The sequence below is a fragment of the Pelmatolapia mariae genome, linkage group LG15 (assembly GCF_036321145.2).
Source record: "Pelmatolapia mariae isolate MD_Pm_ZW linkage group LG15, Pm_UMD_F_2, whole genome shotgun sequence".
Taxonomy (NCBI): domain Eukaryota; kingdom Metazoa; phylum Chordata; class Actinopteri; order Cichliformes; family Cichlidae; genus Pelmatolapia; species Pelmatolapia mariae.
In genome coordinates this window covers 19,046,782-19,069,558 of record NC_086240.1, presented here as the reverse complement: position 1 = coordinate 19,069,558, position 22,777 = coordinate 19,046,782, and the positions used below count along the sequence as shown (strand labels likewise).

Genomic DNA, 22,777 nt, shown 5'->3' with positions numbered 1-22,777 from the left:
GACTGATGTCACAGTTTTGTCCGGACCATCCCCGAAAACAGCTGCAGTGATATCCGCCAATCAAATTTTTGCAAGAGTAAGCGTTCACACAGGGCTGTCTTGCACACTCATTTGCATCTGTGAAGGCAGGAGTAAGGAGTCCATCAATTGAATGAAACCAGAGAAGGGACAAGAAGATAGGAAAGAGACCAGCAACCCAGCTTTGAAGGCCTGCTGGCACCTGCGCTCTTGTATAATCGAACACTCAGAAGTTCGAGTGAGGTAAAGTTCGAGGAGTAAAGAGTTAATCAAAGAACAGTTTAAATGATGAGGATTTTTGGTCAACTTCTGAGTTACAAAACTTTGTGAACGTCTAATATTTAATGGCTCAAGTGCCTTAATTCTTAAGTTTTTTGTCCAGTTGGTGTCAACCGAGTACTGCTATAAAATTACCTGCCCATTATTGGAATTCAAAAGCACAAAATTTGATATAAATATATTTATTCTTTCCAGTTTCTTGACCAATTAACACATTGCTGGTTAAGATCAGGTGGAGCGGTCTCATAAGCTCGCTTCTGTACCCAGAGAGTTCTCTCCACTTTCAAAGCTATAGTCTTCAGACCGAAAATGACGCAGGCTCAGGCGACAACACCTCAGGCACTGTATCAGACTTCACACAGCTTTAAGCGACACAAAAAGCTTTATTCAAGCCTTTACTCCACAATACATGGAAACAAACTTTGAAGAGTAAAAGTGCCGAGCTACTTTCAGGATCTCAATTTCAAATTCAGTGTAAGTGATAAAATCTGCAGTCCTCATTCTGTGAAAGTTCACCTGAATTTAATATTTAGCACCGAGTCATCCTGTAGTGCATTGAGTCGATGTCATTTTAGCAAGAAATTCCTCATTTGCATCACAGGGTGTTTTTTCCCTGCTTAAGAGATTTTAGCCAGACTGAGAGAAAAGCACTGCAATTAAGTCTTACGTAAAGTTTATTTTAGAACTTCATAATATTTCTAGAATATGTTTTGTGCGCCATATAGACAACCTCACAGTAATTCTATACACCACTTTGACCTGTTCAATAAAGATTAACAGTTTCACTCACAAACATCAACCACCTGCAGGTATTAAAAGGGTGGAGGGTGTTTGGGGAGGAGTAGGCAGTCCGCAGGGAGTACTGCTACACTCCCCTCACACACCTGTCTTCTCTATGAAACCCCAAACTCTACACATGCACCAATGGCCAGGTAAGACAGGAGGCCTATAGCTGCCTGTAAACTGAGACCGGAGCTGGTAAAACGACACTGAACTCTTGGGATCTCTTTCCTGCCTTTACCCCCACACACGCAACCCAACTTTGTTTACCGGTTGTAATCCATTTCCTGACTTTATGCTGGTCGCGTCCGCTCATCGGAGAGGGGGGTTCTATAGAAATGAATGCCACAGAGAGGGGCCAGCAAACAGCCGGATATAGGCTTTGGTATCTCATAAAGTCATAGAGAAAAAGGTGGTCACGCTGTGGGAAGCTGCCAGCTCATTCTATATTGTGGCCTTGTGACACGGCAGTTTCATTCCAAAATGATGAGCAATGCTATGCCTGCGTGTCAAAGGCCAATTATTTATTTTAGGGAAAAGGAACAAACAGGAAAATGGCAGAAAAACATCTTTCCCTGCTAAAATTAAAAACACATTCTAATATGTTTATGTACAGAAAACTCACCTATCTGGCAGGTCTTTCCTTCCCACTGAGGGGGGCACACACACTCAAATCCGTCCTTCAGGTTAATGCAAGTTCCACCATGAGAACATGGAGTGGAAGCACAGTCATCCAAATCTGAGGAAAATACTCAGGTAAATGACTGACTGATCAAAAAAGCTGATTTTCATGGCTGAAAATCACTTTCATCATATAAAAATAAAAATGTGTGTAGAAAAGAAATGAAGCCACTCACTGGCACAGGTTGGATTATCCCAGCCTGGAGGACACTGGCATTCAAACCCTGCTGGAACCTCGCGGCATGTACCACCATTTGCACAAGGACTGGAAACACAGGCGTGCTCAGCTGAAGAAGCAATAGCAGTGTGGAAGAAAGGCAAAAATTAATTTCATTTGTCTTGCTGGATGCTTTCCCTACAAACTGTAAATAAGTTCACAGAAAAAGTGCCATGTATTTCTGACTAGCAAAACAAAGGCCAGTAAAGCTGAGAGAGGAGGAGGCAGCAGCAGTGGGGGAGAGGGCAGAAAATATGCTGTACATGGAAGGCCCACCTCCAGGGAGTGGATTCTCTCTCACCTATCTCACAGTTCTTTCCAGAGAAGCCCTCTGGACAGGCACAGTGGTACTCATCTGGCTGGGTGTTCATACAAGTTCCTCCGTTAACACAAGGCTGATGGCGACCGCAGTAATTCAGATCTGGAGCAAAAACAGCAGGGAGATGCACAGTTAAGTGAAATGACAACTCAAGGTTGTAAAGAGTGAAGCACATAAAATCTATGAAGCTGTCTTTTTTTCCCCACTTTACCCTATATTTTCAACCATGTAGAGAGAAGTTTGATATTAAGCGATAAGTGAATGTTCAGAGGAAACATGAGGATTAGAACTTCACCACTCAGAAACAAAAATCAAAGATGACAGCTGTTAGCTCATGTAATACCCTTCAACACACCCATTTGGCAAACTGCATACTGAGAATGCCATTTTAATTGCTTTAACCTGCCTAGCCAGTTTTTAGCCATGCAAACCCCTTTGCAACCCACCTCTACGTCTACATTATCATGCTGTGTCTGACCTTGCCACACATGTGTTTATGTTTCACATCAACCTTAGACACGGGTACAGAGGCATACTGCCAAATATGAGTTAATGCAGGTCAAAATAATGTTTTTACAAAACTGTTCCTGGTTGAACTGAATACTAGAATTTTATCTGTATTGGTATAGTCTGAAGGGACACTACTAATAATTCTCTTTAACAATTACAAGTGGAACAAACAGCTCTCGTCTTGTTCCACTTTTTATCCCATTGGAGCAGAGAGCTCCCAGAAAGCTCGTCAGATTCCTCAGTCAGCAAGGAGCACCAGCTGTCCACTTTGACAGGAAGCACAGTGTTTTCTCAACCCCTCTGCTGCACTGCATTAAAATAAATTTTACTGTATTCAGACCACTAGCTGTGTAGACTTAGTCTGCTTATCTGTATAAATGCAGTTTTTCACGATTATATTCTTTGCTTCATTATTTTAAAGCTCCCAAAAATAAACTAATTGATCGCCGCACACCAGCTTTAGGCTAAAAGCCAGGTCACCCTAAAGGCTGGTAAATAAATGAGCAGGGGGATCAGTCTCCGCTGGGGATCTTAGGGCCCATTCTCATCCCCTGAAGAGCCCTGTGTGACGAAGGGATGTGGGGGGGTGGAGATCGGGTATCCCTGCTGTCGCTCAGATCACACAAGCAGTAAAACTATCCAGCCGCCGGTCTCCACTCAGAGAAAATGAGCAGTAAATATAATTCAGACCTCATGTAAACAGTGTAATTCTGTAATAACTGAATAACTATAATAATATAAAGATAAATATAACTCCTCAATGTTAATGGGTCAGGGTCTGAGAAGCTTGCTCATCTATTACTCATGAAATCCAAGAAACTGTACCTGGAGGGGGAGCAGAGGAACAACAACAACGACTCACCCTGCCTGGTGTTGCGAGTACCTGTGAATACATTTTGTAAAAAAACAACAACAACAACAACAACAAAAAAACAATAAAAGTAAATAACATTTCTTCCATACCTTTATCACACATCAGACCACCCCAGTTCTTCTGGCAGTTGCACTGCCAGGGGGAGTTGCAAGTCCCGTGGACACAACCAGGATGAAGCTCACATTCATCACAAAACTGCCCCTTCCAGCCATATCTGCACCTGCCAAACAAAAACACAGCCATGAATAATTTCCCTTTAACAGCTTCTTGAAAAATCGTTGGTTTCATTAGGTCTGTTATTTATTATAGTTGGTCACTCTGACATGATCATTATCCAAAATACTGATAAAAGAAAATGAATGTGATGCCCAAGAAAACTGCGTTTAATGCATATTCTTTTTAAGAAGGTTTTACGCGACTGGTCCGAATCCTAATATAGTGAAATCACCCATCGGTGATGAATCAATCTTTTTAAAATATCTACATAAAATAATCTGCAACTTATGTCCAACAGTTTTGAAACTGATATGGTTTTATGCTTGATTATAAATCACCACAACCAAACTAGCGTCTGTTAAGGAGAACAGTTCTTAAAGACATCCATTAGGCTGTGAGCTGCAGTAGCTACTAATGATGCACAAGTGACAGAGAGCCTGTGGAAACAAACCTAATATTGTACCTGCTATAGTGTCAACACATCCCATGGACTTCTGCCAACTAATCTTAGTGGAGGGTGACATTCCGGGGCAGCAGGGGTTAAGAATACTTCCAGTAGCTACTGTGCATTGGGTTAGAGTATGCGGGTGAGGCGGATTTGGGGGCTACAAGGGTGACGTGATGTTTCTGAGAGTGAGTGGCTGGAGGTGATTGTGTGTATACAGTGTTTATGCGCAGCAGTCTGAAGCTTCGGGACTGTACTTGGCTATTCCAAGGCTGAAATGTTGTCACGGCAGCTGTCTTGTCAATTGACTGCTATTTTGAGCCCCTTGCAGACGGCACCGCTGCCTCTCTGAGCTTTCAGCACCCCCTTCCAACCCCCTCTTCCAGCCAGTCTCAGACTGTGGGGTCCAGGGGTATCAGGGTAAGACTTGGCATGCTTCTTCCACTGTATTTAATTACTACCAGAGAGCTTGACAGCAATTTGGCAATAACACTAAAAAGAACACGGCGACTACTTTAAGGTATCCAAAGAGTAATTCTGTAGTTTGTCCTTATTGATATAATCAATCACAAATGTGAAAATTGTGAAACTTGGCAAAACTCCATATAGAAGGGTTACAATTAATATCTAAGGAATTCTTAGAAACACTGCAGAGAACCTCTTAAATATGTCAGAACAAGCCTAATGCGGGCTAATAAAAAGCCTCAATACTGCGGTGTGACAACAGGCACGTACTAGCCTTTGTGTTTCTCAAAAGCCCGTGGCAGACGAGGCAAAGCCCATAAAACCTTGATGAAATAAAGGGAATAAAGGGAGATGGCAAGGGATTTGATGCAAGCTTTCTGTGACCTGAGGCATCATTAAATTCATGCCGCTGCAGGAAGTCTCTTTACTGCTGCTCTTCCATTGATGTCACACTTCCTGTTGACTGCAACTTGACATTTCGTATGACTAAGAAGAATGCACTAACTAGAATAAGGACGGCGCAAGAAAACACCATTCCCTCATTCCTCAGCTTTTGGCCAACTCTCTTTCCTAACGCATGGAGGCAAGCGGTTTTTCCCCATCCAGCAGGTGAAAGACGGGGGTGGCGAAATGACGACGGGATGTACCACATCCTGGAAACGTGGACTCACTGGGACATCCAACGTCACTTTATCTAATTGTCGTTTCCACTTTGGGAAATGTACATAACACGGCGGGGTATTCATTTCCGCTCCTGCCCCTTGCCCTTCGAGGAGGACTGCAATGCGGATGGGGAGTGCATCTGACAATTCCCAGCACGTTTTGCAGTGGTCAAATTCACACACCAAGACGAGTCCCTTTCTTCAGTCCGAGCTGCAGAAGCCTGATGAGGTGCTTGGTATTCTAAGGAGGATTTCGGATAGCTAAAAATACAAGAAGGCTGGTACGGCATTGCCCTTTTCTTCTGAACCGAGGTGGAGATGCCCACGAGGGAGGGAAAGGCTGACACACACACACACACACACACACACACACACACACACACACACGCACAAAATACAACAGGCTTCGACAAGTGAAGGTGCCTCTGCTTTAAATCCAGCCTTTCCACCCCCACAGATTTAACTCCTCTGCTGAATTTTTAAGAAATACCGATGCAATTTTATATGTTTTAAAAACAAACAAACAAAAAAAAAAAAACCTACATTTCATCTAAAAATGCATGAGCAATATGACAGTGATCTAACATTTGACGACATGTGATACATTTAGAAAATTACAGCACCAGAAACAGACAAAGATTCTGCATTTATGATTCACATTTTTGCATATCAAATAAAATCTTCCCAATCATCTTACTTGCATTCGCCTGGGACACTGCATGAGCCATGTAACAGGTTGCAACCTTGCTTGCAGATCGCTAAGACAGAAAAAGAGAAACAAAATGTGTTTAAATGCATCTCTTCCCATCCCATGCAACCCAGGTAATTAAAGAAGCGGAGGAAAGGGGGCACCAACACAGAAAGTGGGTGGAAGAGACGCAGGTTTGTTTTGTTTGCCTTCATCCTAACAAGTGCAGCAAGACGTGAAAATTCATGGCACCCTGACGAGGACTGGGGGCGAGGACTAGACAACTTTATGGCCTGCATAAAACACCACCCTCTTTTTTTAAAAACAAGCCAGGCCTTCTGCGCTCTCCTCCCCTTTTTCACCCTTCATCTTCTAAGGTCAGTTGGATGATTTATTGAGGGCCCCCCACTCTCTCGAACATCACCCACAAGCATGACCTCAACACTGCTAGACTTTAGAATAATGACCTGACCAAACATTCTATGTTTATTTATGTATACTGCACATTTCTGCCATCTTACTTTAATAATTATAGCCTCGATGATCAGTAAAGAGTAAACTGATCAGACTCCCTTTGAAAATTTGAATCCAAATTTAATAGAAACAGTTTAAAAGACATCTCATTAAATAGATCTCAAAAGGCAGCGAATCTTGACAATTCATTCACACATTTCTTTTTATTTTTGAAGACATTCTAAGGTGCTAGGAGCTCACCTATTGTGCAGTCGTGGCCCATCCAACCATCCAGGCACACACGGGTGCCGGAAGGTCCACAGCGGTAGTGGCCAAAGTAGTCGTCCCGAGGAGAACACTGTATGTTGCACTTGCTGGTGTAGTAGTTTTCGTCACACTTTACCCGGATACGATAAGTGATGCGAGCCACAGGCCCATCGTGCATGTTGGTCTGCCAGGGGTCACCGGGGTTGATCATGCCAGTGTGGACGCTGCGCTCAATCAGCAGGTCCTCCTCGGCTGAAACAAAACAGGGTGAACACCAGTTAGTGTGATTCAGACTCACTTCCTTCTCACCACACATAAAGCAACTCAACCTGACACTGGATCAGATATTAGTTCAGATATTATTAGATCAGATATTATATATTAGTCCGCTCAAAAGGTGTCCTGACAAAACGCCCATCTATAGGGCAGTTTAGTTTTTTGACTTGATCATTGTGGTCAAGTGAGTCGACACAAAGTGTAAAGCTCAGACGATGACATTTCATTATTGCCTTTCTCTTGTTATGTTCAACACGTGGTTTAGAAGCTTCTATTGTACTTGTGTTAAAATAAAATCCTGCCATAAACTGAATTAATATTTCACTTCATTTCACTTCCACGCCTCTTGTCGGCTGAGAGCAGCTACACTTAGATTGAGAGGAGGGAGAGAAGAGTCTAACGTGACTAAATAAGAGAGGTATGCAATAGCTAAATTGAAAGTGGTGTTTAAGTACAGCCTGATGTTGCCTGGTGCCATGTAAAGAATCATTCCCAGCCTTTTCCTCAAAGTGAGCACTACAGCTTATTAGTATTCCCTACACGAACACCAACTACAGTCACTCATTTTAAATTTTGAGGCAGACTTCAGTGCATTTTTACCAACTTTATGAAGCTCTGTAATGCTCCATATTTATTCTCAACCCTCAAGTTAATTTGTATAACTCACAGTTCATAATAATCCTCATAGCTCGAAGTAAAGCCGCATAGTTCTCCCCGTTTATAAAAGCAAGACATTTCAACGTCTCTTTTTAAGCCAGCTTTCTTCTGATTGGCTGCCCCTTTGCAAATCGATGGTCTGACCAGCAAGTGAGGGAGTCTTCCCTGCTCACCACCAGAACTGCGTCTGGGATTGCCAATAAGGATAGTGAGGATGTCTTTAGGGCTGGGCTATATCATACCGTTCATGGTAATACCAGTGTAATTTTGGTGTCACATGACGGCGACGCAGAATGAGAAGAGCGAAAGTGGATCGTTAAATGAAACGGATGAACCAGAATTGGTTTGTAAAAATGCTGCAACTTCAGTCGTGTGGAACTGGTTTAGCTTTCGTCCGTCAGATACACAACAAAGCACTATTTTTGGTAGAGCATGCTAGCGGGCTGTCGTTATTACCTTGTTGTTTGGAAAATACGGCACCCTTAAAATCAATCCTTTGATTTTTCTGAAAATCGACAGTGCCCCTTATAATCCCGTGTGCCTTATGTATGAATTCTGGTTGTGTTTACTGACCTCTAAACGATTTTATGTGGTACACGGCGCTCGAAAATCTGTCAAATGTTTCAATACGACTTTGCTAAGCTACGAACCCGCACCGCTTGATGGATTGTCGGAGCATTACGGCTATCGTAGGCAGGAGCCTCGCGGAGTGATACGTACTGTGCTTCAACATAATATTACCGTATTGTGTGTGTATAACCTCTTTTTAAGTTTTGTGGATATTATACATGGTTATGCTGAGGATATGTCGGCCAATTTCCACTGGAAATGCCTTTTGGTTAAACTGTCAGCAAGGAATTTGTATTTGCACTGTTAAAATTTTATATAACTTTAATCCACATAAAAAACAACTATTTGTTTAAGTGAAAATACATTATTAGTGCAAAAAACCTCATCAAAGTTGTGGAGTTGTAAAGTATTTTGTCTAGTGTCAATTATATCGTCAGTTATATCGTTATCGCAAATTTTCAAATGTATATGGTGATAAATATTTTTGGTCATATCGCCCTGCTCTAGATGTCTTTCAAAAATGCAGAGCCAAGGCTATGGGGAAAAAAAATCTGGCTGGTATTGAGCATTTACAGAGATATTAAGTCTGATCGTTTGTTGCACAGGGGGTGCCTGCACGTATGGTAGACTCCACATTTAAGCCAGATTTAAAATGATCGACTAGTTTAACAGACAAAATACAGAAAAGCGTAACAGATCCTTGGACCACATAAATAAAGCACACATGCTATGCAATAACCAACAAATACCCACTACCCAGGCTGAGATCTTCACACTTTTTTTCCCTGCCTATTGCATGCTTCTGTCCATCTGTTACAGACCGATCCACAGCATCTAACAGAGTGTCAACAGTAGACTTTATATAGAAGATTACAGTAGCCACCATCTTTCAGAATGGATACAAACCTCAACCCCTAATTAAGTTTAAATGGGTCAGTTACAGTTGTTATGAACAGGTAAATTACCTATAGACAGAGTAACAGCCAGCACTACTGTACATTTGATGCTTTCACCTGCTGTAAAGTTGGGGACTTTAATATGAGAGTCTCTTGGACCTAACTTGCATCTTCAGTCAATCTCAGGAGGTTTTTTGAGAAACTGCAGTTTGTGGCACTTCCTGGTGGCTTCACCTTTCAGCATCAGAGGTCACTGCTTTCTGTAAATAAGCTTCCACTTGCCATCATCAACTTAAAAGGTAATGAAGATCGATCAAGCACTTTAAAAAATAAAAAACACTATCTAAGGAGTGAAACCTTTACGCAGAAGTCTCTCCATTAACTAAGTTGTTCAAAGGCTGAGGTATACTTATCAGGATGACTAAAAACTAATTTATTTGAAGAAATTTGAAAATCGGACGCCGATGTGGAACCCTCTATCCATTCGTACAGTCACACTCAATTGTACCCACTGAATTTTAAGTGCGCTCTTGAAATTCATTGTCAATTTTCTGGCAACAGCACACGTCATCTGTGAGCTTTAAACGAGCACCATCATGAAGCATCTGTGAAACATTTAAAGCCAATCATCCTCTAGCATTCAAACACACAGTCTGCTTCTGAGGGGCAGAATGAAATGACAGGTAATCTTTTCACAGTGGAGTCAAAGCTGGAGAACAATCTCTGTGGAAATATGGGGGCCTGTGACTTCCTCCATGGCTTTGGGCTCAATGCTCCAAAGACATTTTAAAGCAGGAACACACACACACGCGCACGCACGCACGCACGCGCGCACACACACACACACACACACACACACACACACACACACACACACACACACACACACACACACACACACACACACGCGCGCGCGCGCGCACACACACATTCCACTGCTGGGGTCTGACAATGTCAGACAAAATTAAGCAACAATAACAGAAATAACCCTCGGTGGTTGCCAGATAGAGAACAATGGGCTCGGGGCCCAAGCCGGTCTCTGCTACTAAGTGTCTAAACACTGAGCCCGGCCACTCAGTCCAGTCCACTTCCTGCTCGATAAACACAAGGAAAACAGCCGGCGGCCTTTCCTGAGGACACAGGGGGAAGGGAAGAGGGCTGCTATGGAGGACATGACGCTGGAGGAGAGGAATCTCACCGACATCCTCGACACACTGGTAGGCTCTTACGTAGGACCAGACATGACCCCGATGCTGACTCAGGCCAGACAAGTTCAACTTAATGTCTCACAGACTGAGAATGTCATGAATTTAATTGATCTTTTACACATCTTTCTGCATGAAAAAAAAATGAATGAAAAAAAAGAATAAAAATAATAATCACCCGAGCGGTCGATCACCATAATTACTTTTTCCCCCTCTTTACAACACTTGCCTGCTGGCGGTGTAAAAACCTACAACATATTTACTTTTACCTTCACATTCTGCATTTTACATGTCATTCAAGAATTTGTTGTGTTTTTCCTTTGAGTGCAACTTTAAATGCTGGCAGTGCTGCTTAAAAAGGAAAGAATCCATCTGTGCAAAAACGACAAATAGTTCAATGACACGCAAAAGCAAAACATAAGTATCGCTAGCTCATGACAAGTGTGAACTATGGCTACACTGAGTGGCATGTCTCCAGAATCTCCAGACTATTCAACTTTGCAGTAGCTTGCAAATGTAGACCCTGTTCTGTTCTGCAAACTCTGAACAAAGTCTCCACCTGCTACAGGTTCTAGTTAGAGTGCAACTCTAGTACACAGTGAGTCAGAGTACACCACTGGGGTGAGGACGTCTCTGAAGAGGCAAGTGAATGACAAAGGAGGACTACAACAGGGATGAAAAGGGAAACATGAGGAAGGAAGACTGAATATGTCCCAGCATTGATTCATTAGCATTGGTGTCCATATTAATACAAGCACTTTTTTCAACACTACCAACTGACTTAACAGGCTGGTGTGACTCCTTTTTTTGTTTTTTCTTGCAATGGTTACAAAACCATTATGTTTTCAAGTGTTAGCTCAGAAACACTGTAATTCAGTTTGTTTCCAGGGTTCTGAAAAAGAGATCACATGGCTTCAAGCTGCAGTTCCACCTGTGCAGTTTCACATGTATCCATTAGTATAGATCAAACTACGGATTTGGTTGTTGCATCCCAATTCTCACCAATATGTGGTGTTCTGGTGTTGGCCCAGTATAGATCTGGTGTATTAGAACTGGTGCTTCAATGTTCATGATCTTGGTTCTACTAAGGCCTACAGACCAGTCAGTGCAACCAAAGAAGACAAAAAACCCGTTGATAGGTCTCTAGATTTGTGTGACTGGCGCTTTAGTCGTTGCTAACTAGCTATCGTATGATATAATAAGTTATATGACAAGTTTGGTCAAGTGAAAGCATGTTTTGGTGGAAGAAAATCCTTTACCTTCAGTAACAAAGGGGTTCAGATGATGCTTTTCTGTTCTGTAAATCTAGATGAAGGCTTGACATCTTAGAACAGCGGTCCCCAACCCCCGGGCCACAGACCAGTACAGGAGTCGTTTGGTACCGGGCTGCGAGAGTTGAGGCTTGGGTGTGAAATTTATGGTTTTCAGGGTTGTTGTTGTTGTTGTTTTTTTTAATTATTATTATTATTATTATTATTAACTCGGTTTCTCTGGGTCTTTTCCTGTGTTGTAGTTGTGTGTCTTATTTTGAAAGAAATATGTACGCGTTACCATAGCGATCAGAGATCAATAAGGGGCAGAGGGGACGATGTTACTCTCAATGTTGTTGTCGCATTTCAGGAGGACGCTGCTAATAAAGTTACAATTACACAGTGAATTCACGTTTATTATTATATTTACAAAATACCAGAGTTTTTGTCTTTGTTGTATCATTTTATTTTGTTGTATTTATCGACGACACCTTAAAGGCCGGTCCGTGAAAATCTTGTCTGACATGTAGCGCAAAAAAGTTTGGGGACCGCTGTCTTAGAACTACTGGAGAATGAGGTCCACGTCTTTCTAACAAGTCTCCCCATTTATAAAAAGTTGCCTTACCATTACTCATGAAGTAAACCTATTTCTAACATGTTGCTAAGAAAAGCACAAGACACCACTGCTAATGAAAAGATACCTGACAAGACAAATTCATGTGTGACCTGTCCAACCCTCCCACCTGCTGAGAAAAGCTGTAATAACTGCCCAACTCTGACACAAGCTTGCTACTACTGCAGACTGGCCCACCATCTTCCACAAAAAACAAAAAAACAAAACAAACAAACAAAAAAAACATGTTTGTTCCAGACATTGTTATTTCTTGAACTTATGGCATTAAGGTAAGAAATTTGGGACATAAAATCCGGTGACATCTGAAAATGACAATGAAAATAAAAATAAAATCCCAGCTGCCTGAGATTCAAAGGACAGTGTAATTAAGGTTTTTCCATAGTTTGGCAAATAATGAAAAGCACAGCATTTTCCTTCTCATCTTGGTGAGGAGTGCCATGTCTTGGAAAAAAAAAAAATCATCCTCTTTATAGCAATTTGGCTGAGACTAAAGCGAGAGTAGTTGGCAGGAAATCAACTGGTCTGTTACTCAACAACTGGGCCGTACCACCTTCAGAAACATCAGAACTAATTACCGTAAATGTACACAATCAACAATCAAACAGGAGACTACACAGGGCATGCACAGTCTAATCAAAGAGTGATGATGTCAAAATCTATTTCTTCTCCATTGTCTGCATTCTCAAGTGGAAGTGTGTTTGATGTTATGGACAAAACAGGATGCAGTGACCTCATATAAACAGAAAAAGCTCAAGACTGGACAAGACAGGATGGCATGATTCAATACAAAAATTAATTCACCCTTGCATCCACATAAAGTTAATAGAGACACGTGAAAAATGACACCTTCCTCACAGATCAAAGTTACATCTAGACATGCAGACATTATATGCCTCAATGTGTCCTCTTCCTCCTAGACTGGGCTACTGCTCAGACGGGAAAAAGAGGCTCTACAGGAGTCCACCCAGCGGACATAACCAAAGGAAAACAGGATACAGCTGGTCAAAACTGACTGCCACAGCCAACATAGCCAAGGAAAACCAAGGCTTGTATTCTTTATGAGGAGTCTTGTCCTGTAATTCGTGACCTCTGCCATTAAGCTATCAATAAACTCTATGTGTCACAAAGTATTTAAGAAATTTGGAGGATAGACGTGCCGGAAAGATCTTTGGCACATTTTAGTGGAAATGATTAAACGTAATGTAGCGTCATGTGTTTTTAACTCTAAGATGTTCTCATTACTGTATTAAAAAAAATACATATAAAAAAACAAAACAACAACAACCCCTTACTACACACTGGATTGCAATCAAATCAAATTAGAAACTCAAGTACTGATGTTGATACTAAACTCAAAGAAATCCAGCGCCAGTCTAGATTTGTACTAAAAACTTCTTACTGACAAACTGTACATACTAAAATCCAAAGCAGTAAGATGAAGGTGAGGTTTAAACTTACTTTCTCGTGTCTTGTTGTCCCAGTCCCAGGCCTCTACAATCAACGTGTATGTCCGCTGAAGGAAAAAGCAAAAACAAAGACATTAGTCACATGGTATTTATGACTCATTATTTCAGTTTTGTGCAGGTGGGCCTAAATGAGCTTTCCAAGTGTTGGATCATGCACATGTAATAGTTGTGTCCATAAGCTGCATTTTTGCAGCTCTTTTTCCTTCTACAATCACCCTCTTCAGTAATGAAACAGAAATCAATGTATTTCCAGTAAATGATGTCTCAAGTTGCAAACAGAGTCTATCAGAGTACACTTTATATTCCAATACACACACAAATGTTTGGGACTATTAATCACAGGCCACACTGTAATGCCTGCTGTACAATGAAAAGTTCCACTTTATTCAGTGATTACTGTGACCAGTCCAATTGTGACTTGGCTGTTGTAGCGAAACCCAGTGAGCAATGCAAGACAGAATTTCAATTTATTTTACTCGTCTTGAAGGTAACCTTGTTGATATTTAAATCTAAAGACAAAGAGGAATTGAGGACAATGAAATATACTCCAATCCGTTTTTGTTTTTTGTAACTAGAGGGAGGAAAAAAAGGGAACATTAAACAGCCTTAGTCATTTTGTTCCTTAAAAAAAAAAATCACAGCAGTACGCATTAATAATGACAGTCGTTTCCTAAAAACAGACCGAACCATGGAGATGATCATTTTAGCCTCAGCTGTGCTGCTCTCAAACATCAGCACGCACGGATACAAAAATCAATTTTACTGCTACTACAGCGTCTCATATGGACCTTGGCCCCATTATCCAAAGGTATGCTGAAGTTAGTGCTGAATCATTGGGTTTCATTGACAGTGTAAGACAACAAGTACAACTCTGGAAAAGAGCCAAGACAGGGAACAGGACTTAGATGTGAAAAAGTACATGACAGGAAGATAATGCATCGCATTGGTTATTGGGATTATAGCTGGTTTAAAAGAGTTTTTTGTACCCTTACAGAGCGGTCCAAACACATCAAAACGAGATATGAGCCATTCAGGAATACAACTACAAGATATAGTACATGTCAGGCAAAAGTGATGTCTAATTTTTCTTTGGCTCAATCCAGTGGAACAGAATGAATCTATAGGCACTCATGTTGATTTTGTTTTAATGAAGTTTAGCAGCCATTATATAAAAATTCTGGCACCCAAGGTTGGTGCCATCATGGAGATCAAATCAGGTAAAGAGCCACAGATTTATTGTTTGTCTGAATGAACCAAAAAAACCAAAGTCAATCTTTCCTGCTTCAGTCTCCAGTTTTTAAGTTTGCCTTTTATCAAAAAAGAAATTAAAAAAAAAAAGAAAAAAAAAAACAGAAAAAGAAAAATAAAATCAGTAAAAATGTACGGTCACTTTGCCAGTATGTGCCAGCTGTGTGAGATGAATTGGCTTTATCCTGGGTTGTCAGACAGTGAAGGAAAGCAGCAGCTAAGGGGATTATCTTGTTTCTGTCCAAGTTATGCTTTACAGTTAACCAGTACGACAGCACTACATGGGTTTTACCCTCTGCTGAAATTATTGTGCAATTAATAATAAAGACGAGCAAAAATACGATTGATGATCTATTGATGGCGTTTCACTAATGTGAAAGCTCCTCTGGTTGCTTAACTCACCTCGACCAATGGACAGATGGGACCGCCCACTCTAATGCAAGTCAGTTTATGGACTGAAATTGTTTTATTCATGTCACGGGGTGGAAAGGGACAAGTTACCTAGGATTTTTTTATTGTGCATGTTTTGCTGTGTTTTACTTTTATGGGTTTTATTGCATGTTTTTATGGTATTCATTGGTGACTTGTCCAGGAAAGACTCCGCCCCTCCCCGATTACGAACCTGACACACCTGCGAGGTCCCAGAGGCCAATAACAGGGCCTGGCAGACCACAGAGAGGAGGCTTGAAAGGAGGCTTGAGAGACAGAGGCATGGGAAACGAGGTGGCAAAAATGGTGGAGTGAACTGTGTCAGGCGGTGGCCGCCGCAAGCCCGGACGGGGGCCGGTGTAGGTTGCCGTACAGGACTTGGGAGCAGACGACGCCAGCGAGCAGAGAAGCGGAGGGAGCTGTTCTGCCGCTGGGATAACTGGAGGCCAGATCACGGTGGGGAATCAGTGGCCAGAGGGACAGCGCCCTAACTCCCATGGCAAGACGGGCTGGTGCCGATTGGCGTGCTACAGGAAAGCGGCGGGCAGAGTTAAGAGCTCTGCCCATCCGGAGTAAGTCTCGTGACTTATCCCACTATAATAACTGTCGCTGCCCCTCTCTTCCAGCACCCCGGAGCAGAAACACTGATAGGACGGCGAGGACGCCGCGGGTTTTCCCTTCTGCTCCGATTGGCTGGATTTTTAACTTTTAGTGACTTTTATATCGTGGCAGACGCCACTGGACTTTTAATGTTTGTGTTTTATTGATTTTTATTGTGTTTTTCCCTGGCCAGGGCTGTTTTAATCCCCTTTTATATTTTTAACTGTTTTTGTCTAATAAATTATATTTTAGTCATACAGTTTTTAAATTAGTTTTTTCCCTTGGCTGCTCCACTGCTCCGTCCATTTTTGAGGAGGGTTTCCCTTCTAGAATAACACCTGTGTTAAATCACAATCACATCACACCCGTTACATTCACACTTAATGGAAACCAGATGACTGTTTGCGTTTTAAGCAACAATGCAGCAAAAACTTGAGCATTCTGCACAGCTGATGCTGCTCGAGTAAAACACCCACACACAAAATAACCAAGCTAACCAGTATCACAGTAATCTAGCTGGTGTGCTGCAGGGCACACTGCTAGGCAACTAGCTGACCTAAATAGCACTCATTACGTCACCGCCAGTGACAGTTGTAGTAGCCACAGTGTGACTGCTGTGATCTCTAGTGTAATGTCAATGACAGGGTATTACCCTCAGTGTGGATGGAAGAAAAAAAGATAGTAGTAGTATTTGAGCTACTTACAGGTGAATGAAATGAGGAGGAGAAATCAGGGAGGGTCACTGTAAAACATGTGTACGTCTGCCTACGTTGTTGTTCTGGGGGACCAACAAGCTGGTAGGCTAGTTGCTGCTGGGCTGTGGGATTAAAGAGGCTTGTCTGGCTGTGGGTGGCAGCGGGAGGAAGGGGAGGGGAGTGTTATTGTGGAAGATCATTGGTGAAAAGAGAATGGGATGGAAGATGACAGGATAGGTGTGAGCGGGAGGGCTTGGGTTAATAAGGACTGGGAGTGCAGGTGTATGAGATTGTCCGTATCCAGGCAAGACAACTTTAGAAGAGAAAACAGGGCTGGCGTGAAGAGATGGAAAGCTATAGTTAGGAGTTACGAGAAATCAGGGGATCAGGGCATCGGCAGACTCGTGCTTCTGTTGCCGGAAGCTTTGCCAACCCATCCGACCGCAGACACACAACAGATGCAGGCTCAAACGTGGATTATTATACATGAACGTGCATCATCCCACGACACATAGACGGCTTCTGACCTTTCTAAACACCCACCCTCCCCCAACAACAAAAGGGTGGGCTGGCCGACCCACTCAGAGCATTTGGATGGGTGGGTGCATATGCCAGTGGATATAAAGAGGAACTATAAGTGGCAATACATGCATTTGGGACAGGAGATCTTAGAATGAAGCCTGTCTGTTTCGTGAGACTATGCAGAGAGACGAACCTCGTCGTGACGCACATTCAAAGATTAAACAAAGAAGGGGTGGTCATACCGTGACTTGCACCTTTTAGGGTTTACTTTAAGTCCAGGCTTCCTTACATGCCTACATGTAGTAAACGTTTGAGTAAACAGTCCCGAATCAGCGCATGCTGGGGATGAGCAAAGCCATGGACTAGTCTGGTTTCCCACAGACCGTCCCCGTCTGTGATTAGCTGGATTAAGTGACAGCTGCCCAAATGGTTGGAACAAGATAGATGGATGGGCAGAGGGATAAAGGGGAGGAGTGGGGGAGGGAAGGGGGTGAAGGCAACTGAACAAAGACCCTTGTCCCAACACCGTAACTCACCCCCATTCCAATCAAAACCATTGTCCATGAAGAGACACAGTCAGCACGGGGACAATTAGTGTCAGCATGTGTGCTACTGAGCCTGAGCAGCACAGTTGAATTGCTGAAGTCAAAACAAGCCGCCAGTGGCTCCTGTGCAAGTCCTAATCATATAATCAGACTCAGAAAGTATCCTAACATCATTAACCTGCCCTTTTTTCATCTCAAAACACATCAGCCATGTCTGACAGCGTGAAATACATCATTTGAGACTACAAAGTATCTGCAGTCAAATCTCCAAAACCCTTCCTAATGGATTAGAGGATTTACTTGGAGAAATCCTAGCTTTCAAGTCAAGAAGGGGGAGCAATGGTAAGAAACAAAGGATGTTTGTTGGATGCACTCAGTGACTTTGTTTGAGGTAATGATGCACTGACATTTAAGGAAAAAAATAAAATCATTACCTATTCCAGGTAGTTATTTTAACTCTCCACAGTAGACCACAATGCTGATAAAAGCAAAGGATGTACCGCTAGTGATGTCTGGGGAGAGCTACAGGTGTAGGTTCCCACGCCAGACGATGGGTGGATGGGTGAGTGGAAAGTGGCTGTTGAAATAATAAAAGGGACGGGGAACAGAGAGAGGTGGCAGTGGGAAGTGGAAGCCGGGGCAGGTTGGGGGTCACTAAGCATGGGATCTGCACGCTTCTTTTTCAATAGAGGGGTCAGCCCTCTGTATGTGGGGGCGACGTGCGGGTTTGCATTCGAAGAATACTGAGAATGTGAGATCCAGGGCTGGTGTGTAATCCCATGCAAGATCCCCGTCTGCCAACAATTCCGTATCGTTAGAGGGGTGCGTCTGCTTTGTAGATCACAGCTTTGATTGACTAATTTCTGTCCCCTGGGGAAAGTTGGGATATCAACCGAGCTTTGAGAATGACTTTCACATAGTTACTATAAAAAGGTCTCAGATTAGCACTCACAATTTAAAAGGAAACACAAACAAACAAAAACAAAAAAGCCCCGTCTGTGTCCTTGAGCTATTTTTGTTTCGCATGTCCGCTGAAAGTAGCCTATATGCCCACCTCCAAGCTCGTCTACAGAGAGTTTCAACTGATGTCTCCTGATGGGACAAGAGGTCATCACAATTCATTCCATGGTCAGTAATCGCCACATGTAATCTTCATTAATCTGCGATGTCAATCCCAGCTTTTGATGTTAATAGGGCCGAGTTTACACTATTCTAGTGTAAAGACACAGCACTAGAAGTCCTTCCTAGACTGGACACAAGAGCATGTGACACAGGATCTCTGGAAGAACTGGTAAAAATCTGGATTAATGAGAGATATGACATGCTGTGTCACCCTTAATATTTAGTACCAGGTAAGGTGAGAAATAACAGAATTAATCTGGTATTGCCATTTCCTAATGAATCAGGATCAGTAATCAAGCAACCCCAAAGCAGAGAAGTTTCCAAGGGAAGGAAAGCATGCTCGGGTATAGGATTTTGGGCAGCTATTTTAGGGTAAAACATTCGCAAACAATAAAATAAAATAAAAATGTGAGCTTCCCATCACTTCTGCCAGTAGAGTGGACTTCAAATGTAAATCTCTCAGACTAGCTCCTCAATCTGTTCAGAGGCAAGGATCAAAGACCTCCAGCGGCAAAGTCCTTGCATATGTTGGCAGGCAGAAAGGTTGGATGGTTTTTGACCCTTCTTGACATCAGTGTTGGAACAGCACATTGGCCATTCCAGGATTCCAGGTATGAAAAACTCTAAAATAACCTAGAAGGAAATTAATTTTCAGTCATAAAGACAATTAGAATCCAGAGCACACAAATATATGATTAATGTCATCAACCTATCAAGTATTTATGACATAATCCTGTGATTTTAACATCTTTAAAGGAGGAGAAGCTGGCAAATAAATCACAGGATTATGTTTGGTTTATTTTTTTAATGTCCTCTAGCAGTCAAGTTAGGCATCATTTATTTTCACCATTGCAACCACAGGTGTAGTTGAGGAAGCAGATTACAGACAGTCGCATCTCTCCGGGTAGAGAGGTGGAGGGCTATGAGTTCTGCACGCCTGCCAGAGTCGTGTGCCAAGAGATCTCGTACTGAAGGCAAGGCATTTGGCTGGCTGGCATATACCGGCTGTGCACACACACACGGCCCATTGAGCAAGCTGCTACTATGCCAACAGGGTCATTACCCATGCACTTCCAATACAACAAACCCCTCCCCTCCTGGTGCTAATTAACCAGCATAATCCAAGACTGTGTTACACGCAAAACAAACACTGACACATGCACATGTGTATACAAAGGCTAACGAGCTCGGCGTCGCCGTGTGCTAGTTTAGAGTTACAATTAAAATAAGCTAAAAGCTACGACGTGGTGGGGGATGAGAGGGGTGACGCTACAAAGGCAGTTTGTCACGCCTGAGTAAAGAACATGTATAAATGCTGTAAGTTAGCTGAAAATAATTCACTGACAAGGCTGACAGTCACAAAACTATTGACAGAAATGCCACATGTCATGAGTTCATCCCGATGCGTGCCAAGTGTGACAAACAAGTCAGAGTTCAAACAGGTTAAATCTCCATTACTGCAGCGTCTTGGATATTTGCAAATTACTTCCTCTGGAGTTAATTTGCCTTCAGAGGTCTAAGAGGTACTAGAGAAATAAGCGTGCTTCAGAAACATTAACAGGCTAATTCCTGATCCAAAGCAACAGGGCTCCTGACTGGAGTGCAACACAGGACCGCCTCCAGCATAGCCCCATTATCATTTCAAACAAGTTCAACAGAACAGTGACAATTTAACTGCCCATGTAATGACATGCTTTAATTACCCCCACAAGGAGCCTCTCGCACCTGCACACCATTCATTTAACAAGAGGCAGGGGATGTAGTGGGCCACAACAACATGCTTCAATGCAGAGTGACCATGGAAATACACACATGTGCAGACACACAACTTACTGTACAACATGGTTATACAACTAACATGTGCAGCATTCGTTGACAAGCAGTTCACTGTGCCACCTACTTAAGCAATGTTTTTTACAATAAGAGAAATAATGACTTTTAAAGTATGTGGTGAAAATACTGGAAAAGAAATTGTGATATGATTTAAAAGGTTTCCACCACAAAAAAAAAAAGAAAAAAAAAAAGTAAGACCATCACCTGTGATGAAGGAGTTCAGTTGATGTCATACAGCAGTGCATGTGAGTCCTTTCAGGTGTAACTTTGAGCCTACATCTGTAGATACACAGTACAACACCTTAATCAAGGTGTCACCCCCCCTTTTACTTCATTTAAGCCAATTGCACTTCTTCCTCTGTTAATATGAACACTGGCTACCAAATGGACTAACGATATACCAGACAGTGCTTTTGCTGCAGTGTTTTAAATGTGAAACATACCAAATATATCATTGATCTTTAGCAGAAAAAAAAAACCCACACACACTAGGGTGGAGCAGGTGCACTGTGCATTTACAGTAAATCTGAAAACACATCAGTTTCATTTTGAGCAGAGATACTGCAGACGTAAACAGTGGAGTTTTCCCCATCTGTCCCATGAGATCAGATCCACAAGAGAGTACTCAGACCAGCGTCTTAAACGTGTTCATGAATACACCCTCAATACATGTGAGATCACAACAAAAGAGCACATGCAGTCCCCTTCTAGACAGGATTTAAAAAAAAAAATAAATAAATCCTTCAGTTACCAACGTTACATACACTGATAAACTGTTTAAAAAACAAAATAAAAAAAGTTTAGATAGTAAACTTTGATACATTATGGATGTAGTCGAGCTAAGGAAGGCATTAAGTACACAGCGGATGTTATACAATTACAGTAGGTACACTGAGAACACATTCACTGTGCTAAATCTCGCCGTTTTATTCATTTATCATTTTCTCTCTTCTACTTACGTCAATGAAATCGGAACTGAAACCTTTACCACTCAAAATGACAAGAGTCCAAGAGTCTGCATGTTGGACCACGCAGATGCAATTTGAAATTTTGTGCGTCAATTTGCCTCTGGTTATGTTTGCATAAGGTGTTCTCATGACCCTATAGGAAATGGCTCAATGGCAACTTAAAGCCCATTTGAATGGGTGGCTTACACATTCACACGTGACAAAGCCACACGGGCCTATGGCAGCGCATTCACAGTGCAGTGGTTTGATTAAAATATGGTTTACGCCAAAGAAAAATAACGAGCTTATTTTCATACAGTGTGGAAACAGGATGTGTCACATCTTCTTAAAATACCCACCTGCAACATTTTTACCAGTGTTGATGAAAACAGCTGTGATTCTAGAGATTTTGTTCCTTTTAAAAACAAACTTGGCGTTTACGGTTTATTTTTAGTCGACTTATTTTTAAAGATCAATATCCAAAGCCAGTTAATTAGTTAATTGCGATGACCGTTTTTACAATAAAACAGAAGCATTACTTTCAGTCAACAAGACTTAGCGATAATGCTATGTTTATGTTATAAACAAAAGTGGCTGTCTGACATTAATAACTCTCGAGTTCCTCTGAAGTCATAAGAAACTTTATACTTTTTTTTTTTTTTTTTTTTTTTTTAAAAACACACATATAGTCCAAAAGATGAGTCACCAAATTGTGGAAAACTTTTGTGTTTCTCTTTATGTACGTCATGCTGTGCAACATTAAAACCTTAATAACTCCAAACATGTTTGGACAAGCAAGTAAGCTATCCAAGTAAGCAGGGCAGAACAAAAAGGTCATTGGTGCATTTTGGCTCTCGGTAATAAGTCCAAATTAAATAGTAAGTCACGGGAGCAAGGTGGCACAAAAAGTACAAATGAATCCTAAAACTAAAGAAGCAGCAGCTTATTCCCCAACTCAAAATATTTACCAAAAAGTTATTTTTCAAAAGGCTAAAATTCCCTCCCTGA

General features: G+C 42.0%; 1 protein-coding gene across 2 annotated transcripts in view; it reads right to left on the bottom strand.

Moving 5' to 3' along the window:
* Positions 1-22,777, bottom strand: part of jag2b (jagged canonical Notch ligand 2b) — a 45,449-nt gene that overhangs the window by 13,446 nt on the left and 9,226 nt on the right. Inside the window, exons 3-10 of one of the 2 annotated variants that reach the window (XM_063495681.1) lie at positions 13,821-13,875; positions 6,869-7,126; positions 6,164-6,224; positions 3,768-3,898; positions 2,277-2,396; positions 1,935-2,045; positions 1,703-1,816; positions 4-117 (exon numbers count right to left, since the gene is read on the bottom strand). In XM_063495681.1, the coding sequence (XP_063351751.1) occupies positions 4-117; positions 1,703-1,816; positions 1,935-2,045; positions 2,277-2,396; positions 3,768-3,898; positions 6,164-6,224; positions 6,869-7,126; positions 13,821-13,875 (964 nt within the window). The remainder of the gene's footprint in view (positions 1-3; positions 118-1,702; positions 1,817-1,934; positions 2,046-2,276; positions 2,397-3,767; positions 3,899-6,163; positions 6,225-6,868; positions 7,127-13,820; positions 13,876-22,777) is intronic. The other variant, XM_063495682.1, reaches the window with a different exon arrangement.